General features: G+C 38.1%; 3 protein-coding genes and 2 non-coding genes across 7 annotated transcripts; 2 read left to right on the plus strand and 3 right to left on the minus strand.

Moving 5' to 3' along the window:
- Positions 53-3,912, minus strand: LOC18790794 (chlorophyllide a oxygenase, chloroplastic). The gene is made up of 9 exons (XM_020554454.1): positions 3,777-3,912; positions 3,117-3,350; positions 2,795-2,899; positions 2,343-2,618; positions 1,783-1,930; positions 1,464-1,648; positions 1,253-1,365; positions 783-1,077; positions 53-653 (listed from the first exon to the last, which is right to left on the minus strand). Exons 1-9 carry the CDS (start codon positions 3,876-3,878, stop codon positions 483-485), a joined length of 1,629 nt encoding a protein of 542 aa, XP_020410043.1. The 5' UTR covers positions 3,879-3,912; the 3' UTR covers positions 53-482.
- Positions 5,229-7,543, plus strand: LOC18791538 (TLC domain-containing protein 2). The gene is made up of 3 exons (XM_007227399.2): positions 5,229-5,711; positions 6,546-6,823; positions 6,989-7,543. The coding sequence occupies exons 1-3, from the start codon at positions 5,465-5,467 to the stop codon at positions 7,298-7,300; spliced, it is 837 nt and encodes a 278-aa protein (XP_007227461.1). The 5' UTR covers positions 5,229-5,464; the 3' UTR covers positions 7,301-7,543.
- TRNAQ-UUG lies at positions 7,589-7,660 on the minus strand. Its single transcript has one exon. It is a non-coding gene; the product is annotated as a tRNA-Gln (tRNA).
- On the plus strand, positions 7,886-7,970 carry TRNAM-CAU. Its single transcript is given in 2 exon segments — positions 7,886-7,923; positions 7,935-7,970. It is a non-coding gene; the product is annotated as a tRNA-Met (tRNA).
- On the minus strand, positions 8,351-13,561 carry LOC18793802 (filament-like plant protein). Of its 3 annotated transcripts, none has more exons than XM_020555252.1 (6): positions 13,276-13,561; positions 12,643-12,718; positions 12,137-12,294; positions 10,798-10,990; positions 9,049-10,460; positions 8,351-8,921 (listed from the first exon to the last, which is right to left on the minus strand). In XM_020555252.1, the coding sequence occupies exons 3-6, from the start codon at positions 12,242-12,244 to the stop codon at positions 8,523-8,525; spliced, it is 2,112 nt and encodes a 703-aa protein (XP_020410841.1). In that variant the 5' UTR covers positions 12,245-12,294; positions 12,643-12,718; positions 13,276-13,561; the 3' UTR covers positions 8,351-8,522. The 3 variants fall into 3 exon arrangements, with proteins under 3 accessions (XP_020410841.1, XP_020410839.1, XP_020410840.1); XM_020555250.1 differs by having other exon boundaries at positions 10,798-10,993; XM_020555251.1 differs by lacking the exon at positions 13,276-13,561 and adding an exon at positions 13,055-13,248 and having other exon boundaries at positions 10,798-10,993.

The following is a 13,912-nucleotide window of genomic DNA, read 5'->3' on the forward strand; positions in this document are numbered from 1 at the left end:
CCATGAATTTGCATTTACACAAAGCAACAAAGCAGATTCTTTGTTGCAAGAATTGGGTAATTAGATTTTCATTGAAGAGATTGGTGTTATCATACAAGTAGTAACACACATAAATATGTTATTGGGAAACAAATCAAAGACATAGGCATGTAAGGAGAAAAGAAAAAAGAAAAAAGAAAAGAAAAGAAAACAGAAGAAAAAATTTGAACACTGTACACAAAAAGGTTACTAAAAAAAAAAAGGTCGGTAGTGTACAGTTTCTTCTCTTTCAATTTTACAAGGGTGTTTTCTATGCAGATACCATTTTCTTCTTTGCCTCAAGATCAATTAACAGTTCCCGCCAAGTGACTCTAGGATTTCGTTGTTTAAGCCAAGAATCGCCAAACCGCAGGGCCTTGTCATGGTTGATCATCCATTCAAGAATGCAGGTTGGTTCCAGAGTTTTCATCAAAAAAGAAGGCTTTCTTGTTTTGGGTTTGAATTTAACTTGACTTGCTAAAGGGAAGTTGTTTCTCTCCTCGTTCCAAGGCATCTCTCCATTGCCTGTACCTCACTCCTAGCTTGTCGTATGTCACCGGCCAGTTCCAGACGTTTGCCCCCTTGTTCATGCGCTCTTGTTGGCCAAGGACAAGCCTTAGATCCTCATTCAAAACCTGTGTCAATTTGAATGCAACAAATTTTTAAGTGAGTCTGAGAGAGAATATCTTCTTAATCAAGAGGGTTTTATTTGGTTCCACCTCTGAAGACATTGCGAAAAATCATGTCACAAAAGATTTAATTACCTGTTCTGCAAAATGCCTCCATAGGAAGTTCATGAATGGAATGTGCTTCAACACAGGTGCAAAATCTAGTGACATTCTGTATAATAACCTTGTTTTATTTCTAGAAGAAGGTAAACACACATGAAGTTGATGAAGATGTGTGGTACACTGTTTAGTACTCTGCCCTTCCAGTTTTCCCGGTTTTGAGATCCCGATCGTTGAGAGTACCATACAAGGCGGCCGAAATTCCATATCTATAGGATATGGGTCCCAATATCCTTGGAGGCCAGATGCAGGCGTCAAAAATTTCACAAAGCTGAAAATTCAGATTATTCTCAACATTAAGTAAGTTATTATCTCATCTGTTGAAATATGAAATCAAGTTTAGAGTAACAATGCTCTATATATGCTCTAGTTGGATACAAAAATATGGCAACAGGAAACAATATCACATGATAGATAGATTGTACGTTAAGCAAACAGAAACAAACCTAGGAACACTCCATCCCTTGGCGAAGGTGGATGTATGAGTGAAAGGAGCATGCGCAAGATCTAAAAGGTTATCAAGAAGCAGCCCATGTTCCACTGGGAGTTCTATGACCAGCTGTCAAATGAAAACATTACAAAAATGTTACAACTCTTTCCACATAATTATAATTCTTCAGGAAGAGCTCAAGGGATCAGAATTTATCCACAACATACCTCAGCGTGGATTTGAAACCCTGAAGGAGGTTGTAAAGAAGGAAGAGTGGCCGATGGAGGGCCGTCACCAGGCCAAATCCATAACATTCCATCTTTCTCGAAACATGGCAATGATTTAATCTTTACTTTGTGTAATCGTGTAGATGGCATTTTCTCACATGTCCCATCGGTTGAGTATTCCCACCCTGAAATTCATCCATCACAGAGGTGTCAAACTGTGATTCCTATAATAGTTAGAAAGCACTGGAATATTACTCATAAAATGTCTATTGTTGTACTACATGACCTAGATGCTATGCCTTTCTAAGATGTCACTAACCATGATAGGGACACTGGATACGGCCCTCATTTACTGAACCGAGGTCAAGAGGGCAAGCTCTATGCGCGCAGGTATTCTGGACGCATCCGGGTTTACCATCTTTTCCACGAAAAAGAACCCATGGTTCCTCAAAACAATCAAGTGGAACCTGAAAAGCAAAAGTGATAAGGCTCTTGTTAGAAGACATCCACAAATAGACTAAATAATACTGGACAACAAGTGCTATAAAAGAGCTACTCCTCAGAAGAAATGTAATCCAATAGATAATGCCACACCGCCATAATGATCAAATTAATGATATAGCCAACAAAAACCTATGGAACTAACATAACTAATTTTTCTTTGCTGTTAATATGAAGAGGACCATGCCTTTCCAAAAGAAAAATGAAGAGGATCACGCCTTCCCAACACAAAATTGAAGAGGGCCCTTCCCTCTGTTAGTAGAGTGATAATATTTTCTTCCTCTCTTTTATACTTTTATTCTTTTTCTTGTTTCCACACTAATGCTTTTAGTAGCTGATGCACAAGAAATGAATCAAAAACTTGAAGAACTAGCCTACCATGGTATCATCTTTCAGGTCAGTGGAGAAGGCAACCGGGTACCAAAAATTCTTCAATCGGGGATGGTAGGGTTGAACTGGACCTGAAATGTTCAACCCTTTTCGAGGCAGCCTCCTTTTTACAGTATCCAGAGATTGCGTAGAAGTGCTTGGAGAAGGGGATGCTTCCTCAGAATATGTAGTTGCTCTATCTTGTAACAGTTTGTCATTCACCAATTCTTCCATGTAAGCCAATTTATCTAAAGCAGTGGAAACCCTTGCTTCAGATATATGAACCTGTAGTAATTCATGGATTACAATTTCAGAAGTAAGCATCTGGTCAGTTGGATGCTCTATAATTAATCAGTCTTTGTTACTAGTACTATTCAATTTTCAAGGAGGATAAATTGAAGGTGATTTCAAGTTATGCAAGTTACAAGACTTTTATCTCCTCAAGTGTTAAATTTACACACCTGTCTATGAGCCTGTCCTAGCTCTTCTTGCAACTCTGCAAGCTCCTTCTTGATGGTACCTATAGACTTATAATCTCGGGCTAGAGGATTTAGAACGTCCACAACCTGCACAGCCATATTTGAGTGTAAGAATCCCAATGAAACATTTAAAAACTTAAACAATAAAGATTTTTTCAACAAAATTATAATTCAATGCTCAGCACTAGAATTGTTCCAAATAAAAATGAAATTAGAGTCAAGTTTCAACCAGTCAATATGCTATCAAAAAGGAAATTTAACTCATCATCTAGATATATGAAGTTGCTCAGATTAGCACTCTGACCTTTTCATGGAGGAGCATGATTGCGAGCACATCTTGTCGAGCCCGCCAATCACAGTATTGTATATCATATCTAGCAACTTCCAAGGCCAGATTTGCATCCAAGAACTTCCCTTTAGTTTGTGGAAATTTGGACCTAGGATCCTCCACATCAAAGAGTGTACTCCAAGCATTCTTCTTTTCTATCTCTGATTGCTCTCCGAATACAGCAAACACCCGAAACCCTCCTTTCACACCCTGAAATTTAACAAGTCCAACAATCTAAGCTACTATATATAACAACTCACACTTTATTACATCTATAACAGAAGATGGTACACCAAGAACTAGCAGGAGCCCACAAATATTTATAATTAGCATAAAAATCATATATCTTTAATTTGGTATTAAGTGCTAGTTTCAATCCACAATTTAACCAACCCAACTGAAATTCTACTTCAAACTTGGCATGTACCCACTAAAATTAAAGGTGAAACCTATCCAAGTTTATATACTTTCTCACCAAGTACCTATTACACACTAGATTAAGGATGTACCACTAGAGTAAGCCACATTTCAACTAACTAGTCAACCATGTTAAGTGTTAATATACAAGTTCCAAAAATCTAAGAAAACCCAGACAAAATTTATTGAAAAATTAGCAAGTGGTGTATATATCCGTACCTTCTTGGTGCTAAGCTTGGTTGATCTACAAAATGATATGGGCAAAGATAGAGCTGCAGCTGTGGCAACAATGGTCATGGCGTTTGAAGCTGACAGACTCATGGCTAGGGAGAGAGAGAGAGAAACGTAAGTGATTTCGGTGTCACTAATTTATTGTTGGAAATTTCTGTTGATAAGTGGGTGGCTGCTCTAGCCCGCGATCTCAGTTGGCCTCCCATTGTATGCCACGTGGATACGCTTGGCTCCCACGTGGCAAGCTCTGCTTCCACATGCTCTTTGCTTGTGTCTGTGAGTACCTGGCATGAGTGGGGCCCTTATATCTTGCCAGCTCGGATGACCAGGATATCTTTATCTATCCCCGTTTTGTGTTTTTTCTCCTTGTATTTGGATTTTTGAAATGGGTTGGGTTTTGCCGTGTGAGGTGAGTGATAGGCCTCTTTTTCTTCTATGTGGTCATTTTGTAATATAATCCATTCATCCATTATGATAAATTTGATTGGCAATGGTGATTATTTTGATCAAAGACATTGATAGTTGTGAATTGTGATGATGGCTTAGTGTAACATCTTATTATTAATACATGAAAAAAAAATTTCAAAAGAGAAAAGTGAACTTGACATGCTTAATGGGTTGGGCTCATTTTCACATTCGGCTTTTCCCTCTCATTATAGCCTCACTTCATCGTTATATCTTGTGTAAAGGACCAACGATAGTGTTAATATGAGAATGAGTGCGATCAAGATGAGTCTCAAACCCCATTTGCTATTTAGTAAATTTAGGTTTTAGCCACAAAAAAACTTTTACTTTTGGAAAAAACCAAAGTTTTTTCAAAAAAGACATAAAAACCTCTCAACTTTCAAATCAAAGACATGCAAATGTAAAGGATTCCTTAGGAAATTCAAAAATAAATAAGGGCAATTTTGTCCATTTTAGCTTCTTTTAAAAAATTTCTCTCTCCTTTGGGTTTTTCCAAAGTCTCCCTTGCTATTTTGGGTATTCAATGACCATCGATAAGCCGAATGACAGTGATCATGGTGTGGTGGTGCACTGGCAACCGGTCTTCATTGTAAGAATTCTATAGTGAGGGTCTTATAGATAGTCCTTAAGTGAGGCCATATCTTTAATCATTGGATCAAATTGATTAGCCTGATTCAACGATTAAGAGATAGGACCCTACATAAGGGTCATATATATGACCCCCACTATAGAATGACTCGTCTTCATCATCCGTAGGGATTTTGGGCTTTTCGTGCCGGCCCAATTCCAACCAATTCTATTGTTTTTCTGTTATTGGGCTGGAAACCAATCTGCCTATGGGGTCTTGTTTCCTGTATAGTAAGGTTTTTATTTAACACGGACAAAAACAAAACAAAAAATCTGAACCGACATCGCATTGCCCAAAGTTTATTTTATTTTATTATAGTGGCCCAAAGATATGATTGCGGGTAACGGAAGCAATCTCTAATCACACAGATAGACAGTCAGTCAAAGTTTACTCAATTTCCACCAAGAAATAACTTCAAATTAACGAATTGAATCAAATCCAGCATGAACAAGGAAGCAGCTTTAACCATGATGAACAACCCTCTAAAAATATCTCCACCGCTCTCATCATCCTCTGCGCTCCTTTATTATGGATTTATTGTAGAGAGAAACAGAAAGTAAGAAAGAAAGAGAAACAAAGTAAAATGAGTAGAACGAGAGCTCAAAAGGAGGACAAGGCAGGGCCTTTCTTCTTAGCCACACTTGTGCTCTGGTTCGTCTCCGTTTTGTTCGAAATTCTGTTCCACAGGCGCTCACAGCTGCTCTCCATAGTCGCTGGCTGTTTCTTTTACCAATTGGCCAACTGGGTTGTTCGCGCTTTCGTCTCCCGCGACCCTCTCTTTGTCAACACCTCTGTTTCTCTACTCCACTCCACCCTAACCTCCTCTTCAGGTTTGTTTTCTTTTCTAGCTGTTCTTTTTTCTTGGGAATTTTTTTTGGGGTTTTTTGAGTATGTTTCATGGTCCTTTTCTATGCATAGAATTTAGTGATAGGTTTAACAAAAATGGAATCTTTGTACTGAAATTAACACTTTAACTTTGTTGGGGACTGTTTTCTCTAAGTACCAAGTTCATTGTTGAAATGATAATCACTACATTTGCTATATAGATTACCAGGTGGGAAAGCTCATGCTCCCATTTGTTGGTTCCAGCCTTCCCATTGTGTGTGTGTGTTTTTTTTTTTTTCCTTCCTGGTTCTCTCATTCTGAAACATGGTCTTTATGCAATGCAACATAGACTGTCCGGGCTAAAATGGGTACTGGTACTTTGTAGAAGTGGAGGATATGAAGATATCTTATGCTAAATTGCAGAGCCAGGTGTGTTGGTGAGTTTAGGGTGGTGGGATTAAGGTTGCCTATGCGCCTAGATTTCTCTCATCTTGGCATTCAGGGTGGTTCGGTTTTATTTCCTTGATGGGATTGGCTATGATGAAAGGGTGATATAAAGTCTAACCTACAAGAGTAGAATCTTGGGAAATGGACAAAACGAAGCATATGTATAGAATTAGCAAAACTTAAAAAGATCATAACTTTCGATAGGTAACTTGTGAAACCTTTAAATGTAAGATCAAAGATCAAGGTGCTTACCCTTGGACATACATATCCAACTATATTTTAACTTCCTGGTTTTTTCTTAATTGTTTTTATAACTTTCTTGAGCACATCTTTCATTGTTGATTCCAATGTAAAGTTAAGGGATGCAACTTCAATCTTGTTTGTCTCTGCAGTGATATTTATTTTGGCTAATCAGTGGTTAAAAAATGGTTCGATTGGCATGTTTGAGCACTCTCAGTTGTTTGGAGGTACTTGGCCATGGGCATACCCAGCTTTGTGTTTTTCGTGCGGTTACTTTGCATATGATCAGTGGGATATGCTGCATTATGGATTATATAGTGGTTGGATCCCTTCCATCCTGATGCATCATCTGATACTCCTCATTTGCTTTACTCTTGCTTTGTATCGGAATGTGACCATCAATTACCTTATTCTCACTCTCATTTGTGAGGTACGTTGTACTATCTTCTTAAAAGCTTTCCTATCTCTTGGTGGCTTTTTCTTCTTCTGATAATATTTCCTAGTGCTGAGAAAATTGGATGCAGTTTTTCATTAAATTGTTGTTAATGTGAATTCTACATGAAACTGATTCTTATATTTCTATTTCTGTTGACAGCTGCATTCTATCTTTCTGCATGTGAGGAAAGTGCGGCGGATGGCAGGTGTTCGCGATGCCAAGAGCAAAATTGTAATGGCAGAATGGGTTCTTAATCTGGTCACCTACATTGTAGCAAGGGCTGGAGCTCACCTTCTCATCACCGCCAAGCTCATCTGGGATGCTCCCAAATTCGGAAAGGGCATTGAGCTGCCACTTGCATTGTTTGGGATGTTCGGAATGAACTTTCTGAATGCCTTTCTTGGCATCGATCTCTTCCGTGCATTCAAGAGAGAGAGGAATCCTCAGAATACTAATAGTCATCATGAGTGACAAAGTAAAGGCCAAAAAATAGTTACAGATCTTTTTCGTTGTGTTGGTTTTTTTTTTTTTTTTGGTCGGAATTTTGTTTGTGTTGTTTATTTCATTGATTTTGCACATAAATGGTTGTTGACGAAAAGAGTGAGTTATTCATGTGAGAAATCAGCAGTGTAAATTATGCGAGCGAGAGTATATGAAGGCATGGTTTGTTTCCCTTGATATTTCTTAAGAAAATTGTACATGCTTTAAGGTGCCCATTTGTGTTTCATGGGTAAAAAAAAATATAGGAATTATAAAAAGAGGTCCTACCGGGAGTCGAACCCAGGTCGCTGGATTCAAAGTCCAGAGTGCTAACCACTACACCATAGAACCCATTTGGTAATTTAGCTGCACCATGTTTTATATATTCAGAATCACGATAAGCACGAGAACAATAGTATATTGACACGTGTGCGCCAATTATTTGTCGTTTTCCAATGCTATCAGTGTAGTTAAAAATTCACTCCGACAAATGTCGACGACGGTTTAGCCGTTACGGGTCTAGAAATTAATTGTAAATGTTTTATATACTTCATTTGTCCATTCAGTAATCAACAAGGGGTGGTGGCGCAGTTGGCTAGCGCGTAGGTCTCATAGCTTCTGAGTTATCCTGAGGTCGAGAGTTCGAGCCTCTCTCACCCCAATGTACATATTTTTTCACCTATTTTCTGTGTGAAGTTTTCTCCACCTCTTACAAAATAAAATAGCATTCTTCTCTTCATTTCAGACCCAAAACCCCCAACTCCAACGCTTTGTTTTATTTTTTTGGTTGCCAAAATAAGCTTTTTAGGCCATTCGAAATCAACATAGTTTGCAGTTCTTCCTGTGTTTCTTAGTTAAGGGGCAAACCAGTTATGACAATCTTCACTCATCAGTTCTTCCTGCATATTCCAAAACTTATATGCCCCCCAAAAAGGAAAGAGCTGATATTCCAAATTGGAATTCCCTTAGAAATATACTTCACCAACAATTTTAGAGAGTGTGTGGTACCGAAACAGGAAGAAGAGCATTTTAGGGCAAATCTGTGGACATTCAGAGCTTGATCCATTACTGTTCATTTGAAATCAAAATGTGCCAATTAATCAGCATTTAATTAGCAACCTTTAAAATACATTGAAGCACTAAATTCTCTGTAATACAAACCAAGAAAATCAATTATATCTATTGTTTTTCTCTTCTAAAGAATGAATCTTGGCTAAATTTCTAGTCGTATCCCACTCTTAGTTCGAGAGAAGAACTTTGCGAACCCGTTTCGATTCTTCTCAGAACTGACATGAGTTGACAATACAGTAGATGAGGTTGATGAAGATGAAGATGGTGGTGAAGTATCCTCATTTCTATTTACTGAAGGACCACAACTCTCATCAGCTGGTTTTGACCCGGAATCTCTTTTAGGTGAAAATGTCACATTAGAATGAAACTTCCACTGGTCATCAGCTGTAGGAATCTGTGGTGCAACAGCAGAGAACCCTGGTATGTTTGCAGTGTCAATCAGGAAATCTTCTAGTGTTGCTAGAGATTTCAGTTGATTCCCAAGAGATGCTATTGTCTTCTGACACTCGGCAAGCTTTCCAGCAGCTACAGCTAGGTCCTCCTGGAAAATTAGTAGCAACACCATATTAAATTTTACAGCATATTATTTTTGTTTTAACTTGATGAATGATTTGAATAATCAAAATTTAGACATGTAATGTAGATAGTTTCAGTCTTTGATCACCAACCTGCTTTATCTTCAATTCACCATTCGAGCAAGCATTTTTCTGAACATTGACTTCTTCATTTTTTCTTGATAGCTCTTCCTCTAAACTTTGACATTTGACAGCAATTTCTGCTGATAAAGCCCTCTCCCTTTGAACCTCTGCTTCTAAGAAATTAACCTTAGCAGACATGGTCCGCGCCTCTGCTTCCATGCTAATCAGCTGAGACTCAATAGTCTGTTTTGATTCTCTTGCACTATTTAGCTCCTTTTGTAACTCCTCCAACTTCATTTCTGCTTCTTTTAGCTGAAACTCTGCTGCCTCAAAACATTCTTGACTTTTGGCTAAAGCAGTTTGTAGTTCAGCTTTCTCTACTTCCAGCTTTTCTTTCTCTACTTCCAACTTTTCTAACAAGTGCTCTAGTTCAACTGTTCGATGACTCATAGCTTCAAGTTCAGCTTTCTCTACCTCCAACTTTTCTTTCTCTACTTCCAAATTTTCTAACTTATCCTCTAATTCAGCTGTCCGATGACCCATGGCTTCAAGTTCAGCTCTCAAGGCACTTTCTTCATTATTGGACTGATTAATTATGGCTTCTGATTCCAGGCAACTAGTTCCAATCTCAGTCTGTGGCAATGAAGCAAGTCGTTCCATCTCAAGAAAATCATCCATGAGATCAATATCAACAGACGAGGCTGGCAAATTTCTGTTAACAGCCTTTTCATTCTTGAATTGATCAAGCTCAGCAACCAGGGCCGACGCCCACGAGTCAGAGAAATTCAGGTCACGCTTGTTTGGCTCTGAGCCATTCATCTTTTGAGAATCTATCTCCATCATGTTTAGCCGTTCTCCACTGTCCGATTGACTATCCATGCAAGACTCCACATAAATTGAGGAAGCAGCACTGGATTTATGATCATGAACTAAAGGTATTTTGCAACCCAAAGCTTTTAGCCTCCGGCACTCAGCTTCAAGCTTCGCAAGCTTCCTTATACTCTCCAAGTGTTGCTTACTGGCTGTTTCAGCTGCTTGAGTACTCAAGTCCCTCTCAATTGTCCTGATTTCCAACTCCTCTGCTTGAGACAGTAGCTCAAGCTTGAGGGCTGAGTTTTCTTTTTCCAAAGATTGAAGCTTATGAGAAAGTTGAGGATCCACAAAAGCAGAAACTTCAGATCTATTAGCTTCTGCTTTTCTCTGGAGCTCAATAATTTGACTTTCAAGCTTTAATTTGGTAGACTCCCAGTCACGGGTTTTCTTAACCACAGCTTCCTGTATGGCTTGTTCCTGCTCCTCTCTTGCTTGTCTAAGCTGCCTTACACATTCCTTGAGGGCCCCATCAAGATGGCTTACCCGATCTTCCAGGGCCGAGTTTTGCTGCATTGTAGCTTCAAGTTCTAGCTTAAAAACGGTCGCCTCATTTTCAGCCTTTTCCCAGCCTATATTGACATCAAAACTAGATCGCTTTTATATATAAAAAGGTGACAACATTATAAATCATTAGAAATAAAGAATTTGTGGTTGAGATTTGGCTAAAATTATCCTAGACGTCCCACTTCACACGATCTCTTAAATTTGGAAACATTATGTGTACAAAACCATTGCACTCAGAAATTTCACAAAAATTTCATCCTCATCATTATGTGGACAAAACCATTCCTTGTACAGGAGACAAGACACAAGGGTTTCAGAGAGCTGTTCTTCATGTTTAAAAATTTGAAAACAAATTAGCAGAGTTGGTATGTTATATGTCAAATTATTGCTACACACTATTACCTGCAACAGCTTCTTCAGCAACTTTGGCATGCTGCTTCACCAAGTCTTCTTTGGCACTAACATTCACAAGAGCAGCTGATAATCTCTCTGTTAGACTCTTCACACTATCATTAACATCTTCAGCATTGGATGCAGCTTTTGATGTGACTTCGGGTGATTGAGTGTCATGATTAGGAGATGCCTTAAGTGCCTCCTGCTACAATGATAACATAAGAAATAATACTCAAGTTAAACACGCATAAAATCATAGTTCAGATTACATGGACAACAAAACAACACCTAATAGAGGCGCTTGCAAATTCACCCAAAGGTATCTTAAGAAAAGGAAAGGAAATAGCATTTGTTTAATATCTAGAGTGATATGAAACATTATGAAAACTTAAAATCTTATAAATGGTTAAATCAAAATGGCTGCTGTTATGTATGCATGCACACAGCCACACTACAAGATACCCTTTGTTTCTCTTTTGAGTGTGTAAGATGTTCTCAAATACCAGTAATTATTTAGTTTTGAGGGGACCGTCTGTAAGGTGTCCTCTGAGTACCAATAAAACTCATTTGACATCAAGTCTCTGCCACTTGAGCTAAGACATGGCGTCGATACCATATCAAGACAAGGAAGACACTAAATAAGCAGGAGAGAAGATAACAGATAAGGGGTATCCCAAACAGGAAATGCAACTTAATTGTTTGGTTGCATAAGCAGACATAAATTTCTAATGCAAAGCTATAAGGAATGCCAAACACAAATTTCAAATCAAAATAGCCAAATCCAATCTTATAGTTATTTAAAACACTTACTCATTCTAGGCAATTAATCAAAATAGACGCATCTCACGCATGTTTTAGGAAATTAAGTTATGTTACAAAATGAGATACAGATGTAGGACGGGAAATCAATCAACATGTGCATGAGGGGAGGGTACTTGATCTGTGTCCTCATGTCATAGACAGTCTATTCCAGACAACAAAGTAATGTACAGAAGAGTATCCATCCACTGAAAAACAATTTTCAACTTTTGAAGGGCATAAAGATTCATCAGTAAAGCACGGCTTTATGTGGAAGATTGATGCCTTGATGGCTAAATATGTGGTAATAGCAAACGGAAGTATAATTTCAAATTTCCAAAATTCCATTAAGACCATGCAGAAGATGAAAATTTACCGGAAAGGAAGGAATCCAAACCAAAAAAAAAAAGATAGGGAGGAAATCAGTTCAAGTGAACGCAGAGCATTCTAGGTGAATTACCTAGTTAACTGCCCAGAGAACAATTTGTGCAAGCTTTGCAGAAGTAAGATTTAACTCAAATTTTGTGGTAGTCAGGGTTCAGCTACCTACCTGTTCATCAGAGTACCTCTCCGAGTGTGAAGATACTGAACCTGAACTGTCAGTTTCTCCAGAGCTCTGCTCAGAAGACTTCTTCTTCCACAACCACTTGCGATCCATCTAATGTTCTATTGTCCAACTTCCCAACTAGCACTTCACAGAATGTTTATCTGTATACACATTACAATTTTACAGACAAGTCATCAAAAACCCACCACAAATCCTCTTCAAAGTTGCAGGAAACAAAAGAAGTAAGCCTAAATAGATATCTAATTTATTGGTTGTTGCTGGAAAGTGGAACTCCAACCAATATAGCCGAGCCTTTTAATAACAGAAAGCCTTGTTCTTTCCAGCAAATCGAAAGCATTTAAAGAGAAAGAAGACTTCGCTTATCATTCTCTCAGCTTTGCTTCAAATCCACTCCAAAACCATCTACCCCAACAACAAATATTACGACATTATAAGAATCAAAATGGATCTCTGAATAGCTCAAGAGCATAAGAGTATATATAACACACCCAAACACAGACTTGCTCGCTCTGAAGATGGAAGGATTTGTAGCTCCAGCATCACATCGAACGCAATCAAGTGCTTCTGAAATGCCATAAAGTTGTGTAATCACTAAAAAGCAAATACCCATTTTTTAAATCACAAAAACAGAACTACCCAATTGATAAATTGATGAAATGTTGCAGAATATCCACTTTCAAAAGACAAAATTCGCATGAATACAACAGTGCTTGAACCAGAACATACCCAAAAAGAAATGGAAGAAACCAAATTACCCAACAAAAAAGCTCCCATTTACCAGCAACCCATCAATGCAAAAAGACACAGAACGCTCCTCACTTACCCAGAAACCCTCAGAATTCAGATGCATATAAAATTCAGCTAAGAAAGATTAAAGAGAGCCGAACCCAGATCAAATACCTTTGACTGGAGGAGACCCCAACAACCTAAAGAGTAGATGGAAGCCCAGTAATAACAAGAAGTAAATGAAAAGTAGGTTTCAAACTTCAAACTTGAGACTTAAGATTACAGACCATAATAATGAGGAGCAATAAAATAAGACTGCAAAAATCTGTAGAATGTCAGATAACAACTAAAAGTAGCAGATAATGTGGGTTTCTATTTCTTGTTTTCTACTTTACCTTTTTGGGTACTCGGAAATATAAAAGAAAAAAGAGACGAGCATGTGCTTGTTTGTGGATATCAAGCTGTGAAGATGGAGAGAGTGAGCAGAAACCTCAAAATCCACTTTTTCAGCTTTTCTTTTATTCAAAATTGAAAATGGTTTTTTCTCATTTGTTTATTGTGTGGCTGGATTTTGAAATCCAGCTACCCTTATTCCCGCCCATAATCGCGATTGATTATTTGTAGAAAATGTAGCAGCAGCAGTTTTTTTATTTTTGAAAATAATATTTTAATGGCAATTAAGTTAATTTGTTGCAATATTCTACATTGCAGAGAAGCTGGGTCCTATTTTCTTGTCGCCAACCGGCTTTTCAACACTGTTCTTTATTGTTTGTATTGGTCACTGGGCCACAGCCATAGGGAAGGAATCTTTAGCATGAAGCCCAGCTTGACGTGGACATAATCTTCTTGGCTGATTTCATGATCCCATGGAGGAAATTCGAGGCTCAAATTTTTTGTTTTGGTTGAAAAATTTGGCCAAGGGCAACCATTACATTGTTTTTCAAAATATTAAGTATAATATTTGAGAAAAACTTGTATATCATGGTGATGTTTCAAGTTTTTAACTAAGCATTACAATTTTCGTCCCTTTCT

This window comes from Prunus persica, chromosome G1 (genome assembly GCF_000346465.2).
Source record: "Prunus persica cultivar Lovell chromosome G1, Prunus_persica_NCBIv2, whole genome shotgun sequence".
NCBI lineage: Eukaryota > Viridiplantae > Streptophyta > Magnoliopsida > Rosales > Rosaceae > Prunus > Prunus persica.

Bases quoted from the DNA above. Each gene is read 5' to 3' on its own strand.
- LOC18790794 (XM_020554454.1), bottom strand. From the start codon at position 3,878: ATGAGTCTGTCAGCTTCAAACGCCATGACCATTGTTGCCACAGCTGCA. The intron at 3,351-3,776 runs GTACGGATATAT...GTTAAATTTCAG, and splicing joins CCAAGCTTAGCACCAAGAAG to GGTGTGAAAGGAGGGTTTCG. The intron at 1,931-2,342 runs GTAGGCTAGTTC...TTTGCTTTTCAG, and splicing joins ACCTGAAAGATGATACCATG to GTTCCACTTGATTGTTTTGA.
- LOC18791538 (XM_007227399.2), top strand. From the start codon at position 5,465: ATGAGTAGAACGAGAGCTCAAAAGGAGGACAAGGCAGGGCCTTTCTTC. The intron at 5,712-6,545 runs GTTTGTTTTCTT...TTGTCTCTGCAG, and splicing joins CACCCTAACCTCCTCTTCAG to TGATATTTATTTTGGCTAAT. The intron at 6,824-6,988 runs GTACGTTGTACT...TTCTGTTGACAG, and splicing joins TTCTCACTCTCATTTGTGAG to CTGCATTCTATCTTTCTGCA.
- LOC18793802 (XM_020555250.1), bottom strand. From the start codon at position 12,244: ATGGATCGCAAGTGGTTGTGGAAGAAGAAGTCTTCTGAGCAGAGCTCT. The intron at 10,461-10,797 runs GTAATAGTGTGT...ATGTCAATATAG, and splicing joins TGCTGAAGAAGCTGTTGCAG to GCTGGGAAAAGGCTGAAAAT. The intron at 8,922-9,048 runs GTTGGTGATCAA...CTAATTTTCCAG, and splicing joins GTGAATTGAAGATAAAGCAG to GAGGACCTAGCTGTAGCTGC.